This window comes from Aristolochia californica, unplaced genomic scaffold (genome assembly GCF_029961685.1).
Source record: "Aristolochia californica isolate CCGP_79_NKW_82.1479 unplaced genomic scaffold, dmAriCali1.0.hap1 SCAF_3, whole genome shotgun sequence".
NCBI classification, from domain to species: domain Eukaryota; kingdom Viridiplantae; phylum Streptophyta; class Magnoliopsida; order Piperales; family Aristolochiaceae; genus Aristolochia; species Aristolochia californica.
The window spans coordinates 19,533,728-19,536,821 of NW_027181992.1; the positions used below are offsets into that span (position 1 = coordinate 19,533,728).

Here is a 3,094-nt window from a genome sequence, read left to right on the forward strand (position 1 = left end):
GTATTCAGCCACTCTCTCTCTCCTCATGTCAACGGACAAGTTAGATTTTTTTCCAATTCGGTTCACGGATAAGAACTACAGTGCCTGGGCATTTTAGTTCCAGTTATTTGTCATGGGAAAAGATTTATGGATGGGTGTGATCCGGCACCTTGTGAGGCTGAAGCGTTTTCAAAATGGACCACCCTGGATACTCCGATCCGTTGAGCCTCACCTAGTCCTTAATCTGAGGCCTTATAAAACTGCAACAGATATGTGGAATTACATCCACAAGGTTTATCATCAAAATAGAACGGATCGGTTGTTTCAAGTCGAATATGAAATGGCTAAGGAAGCCAAACCATTGAAGAATATTTCTCAGGTTTTAAAAATATTTGGGCTGATTACACTGATATCATTTATGAGAACGTCCCAGTTGCTGCTCTCTCTACAGTGCAAGCCATACGTGAAACTTGCAAGAGAGATCAATCCTTGATGAAACTTTGTCCAGAATTTGAGATTGCTCGCTCACATATGATGAATCGTCATCCAGTGCCATCTCTGGATGCCTGTTTGAGTTAACTTCTGAGGGAGGACCAGCGCTTTGCTACTCAGGCTGGCATGGAATAGCGGGTCTAGTTTAATACCTCTACTCTTGTGGCCTATGACAAGGGAAAAATAATGGTCGGGACATGAGTTCTGCCATATGCTTCCACTACAAGGCATATGGTGCCTTTGCTCAAGAATGCCCCTAGAAGTCCTGTAACTACGGCAAGAAGTTGGGTCATTTCATCGCATCTTGCCCAACGTGCCCTTAAAATAAGAAGAATATGGCATATCAAGCCTCCATCGGTACTTCTTGTTCTGCCGTATTGCCAACTGCCGTCCCGATTACTACAATTCATGTTCCTCTACCACCTACAAATCTAAACACACTCACCCCTTAAATGGTACAATAGATGTTCATATCTACTTTTTCTACTTTTAGTCTCTTAGATAAATAGAAAGTCTCTACTCAGCCATGGTATTTTGATTTCGGTGCTTCTAACCATATGAACAACAATATCGTGTCTCTTTCTAATGTCAGAAAGTATGATGGAAACCTACTAATCAACAATGTTGATGGCAGCTCGCTGCCTATCATTGTTGTTGGCGATCTCTCTCCCTCCTTAGCTGATGTCTTTGTGTTCCCTGACCTATCGACAAGTCTTATTTTTTTTGGTCAACTGGTTGATAAAAATTTTAATGTTCTGTTCTCTCACTCTGGTTGTGTTGTGCAGTATCAAGTGTAGGGGAAGGTGATCGCGAAGGGGCCTAAAGTGGGACGACTATTTCTACTTAAAGTCTATCTCTCCACCATTATTATGCATACTCTTCTACTTTCTTTTGCATGTAATGTTGTTGGCCCTGACACTAAGTTGTGGCATAGTCACCTAGGCCACCCAAACTCGGATGTTCTTCGTACAATGTTTAAATCTGGTTTATTAGGCAGTCCAATATGCTCCTGTCCTGATCTTTCTTTTGACTGTTCATCATGCAAACTTGGCAAAAGTAAAGTTATACCTTTTCCTCATCAGACCTCGCATGCCACCGATTGTTTTGATCTTATTCTAGGGAATCACTCATGTTATCTCACATGCGCAATATAAGTACTTTGTTACCTTTATTGATGACTTTAGTCGGTTTAGTTGGGTTTACTTCTTATGGGCTAAGTCTAAAGTTTTGTAGTATTTAAGCGGTTTCTTGCGCTTCTTGAAGCAAAATTATCCACTCACATTAAGGTACAACTCAAACTCGACAGGCGAGTACATGTCTACTGAATTCCAAGATTTTTTTCAAAGCAAAGACATTATCTCTCAACGTTCTTGTCCATCGACACCGCAACAAAATGGGGTTGCTGAGATGAAAAATCGTCGCCTTCTTGATATGGTCTGCACCCTTCTACTTGAATCATTTTTTCCTCCCCGCTTTTTGTGTGAAGCACTTTCTACCTCAGTTCATTTAACCAACCACCTGCCCTCTCCTACCTTGCCTCATGCTTCTTGATTTTTTAAGTTATTTGGTTATTCTCCGTCAGATACTGATCTTCGGAGTTCGGTTGTGTTTGTTTTGTGCGTCTACCTTATCATGAACGACACAAACTTACATCCCAATCAGTTATGTGTGTTTTTCATGGTTATGCCATTTCTTATAATGGCTATGTTTGCTATGATCCCCAGGCTCATCGAATCAGTGTTTCTTGGAATGTTGTCTTCTTTGAAAATCAATATTTTTTTTTTATCTCAAGTTACACTACCATCTGCATCTCTATCTATTCTACCCAACTTTGATGAGTCTCACCCCACTCCATCACTGCCCCCTCTTGATCCCAACCTGGCGCCTGCTCTTGATCATCCCTTTGCTCCTGGCTCCATCACTCTTTGCAGGTCTACTCATCCTTCTTGCCCTCTTGATAGGTATGATTTCTCCTCCTTGCGGCTAATTTATCATCTATTTTCATCCCCTCTTGCTACAAACAGGCTATGGCACATGAGTATTAGCAAAAGGCAATGCAAACATAACTACTTGGGACATTGTTACTTGCTCTACTGCTATTCGGCCTCTTGGTAGTAAGTGGGTCTTCTATGTCAAGCAGCGTTCAGATGGATCTCAGGATCGGTACAAAGCCCGTCTTGTGGCCCTGGGGAACAAGCAGGAATATACGATTGATTATGAGGATACATTTGTGCCAATTGCAAAGATGACCACAATCCGCACTATATTAGCCATTGCAGCCTCCTAGTCCTTGCCACTGCATCAGATGGATGTGAAGAATGCATTTCTACATGGTGATCTACAGGAAGATGTCCACATGAAGCTCCCCCTGGTATGACTACCTCTTCTCCCGGTGATGTCTGCAAGTTATGCCGTCCTATGTATTGGCTTAAGCAAGCTCCCAGAGCTTGGTTTGAGAATTTTCGCGGCACACTTATTCTCCTCAAATTTTACACAGAGTCAGTATGATTCCTCTCTCTTCTATCACAAGTCTGTCATGGGCATGGTCATTCTCTTGGTTTATGTGGATGCCATCATCATTACTGGCACTAACTCTGGCCTGATTGCCAAGCTTCAATAGGTG

At 42.1% G+C, this 3,094-nt stretch overlaps 1 protein-coding gene across 1 annotated transcript; it reads left to right on the top strand.

The window, feature by feature from the left end:
• Positions 1-806: 806 nt before the first annotated feature.
• On the top strand, positions 807-2,758 carry LOC137959439 (uncharacterized). The gene is made up of 6 exons (XM_068806818.1): positions 807-881; positions 981-1,205; positions 1,269-1,532; positions 1,735-1,905; positions 2,032-2,522; positions 2,587-2,758. Exons 1-6 carry the CDS (start codon positions 807-809, stop codon positions 2,756-2,758), a joined length of 1,398 nt encoding a protein of 465 aa, XP_068662919.1.
• Positions 2,759-3,094: the final 336 nt, after the last annotated feature.

Bases quoted from the DNA above. Each gene is read 5' to 3' on its own strand.
- LOC137959439 (XM_068806818.1), top strand. From the start codon at position 807: ATGGCATATCAAGCCTCCATCGGTACTTCTTGTTCTGCCGTATTGCCA. The intron at 882-980 runs GTTCCTCTACCA...TTAGATAAATAG, and splicing joins TCCCGATTACTACAATTCAT to AAAGTCTCTACTCAGCCATG. The intron at 2,523-2,586 runs GCAATGCAAACA...GCCTCTTGGTAG, and splicing joins CACATGAGTATTAGCAAAAG to TAAGTGGGTCTTCTATGTCA.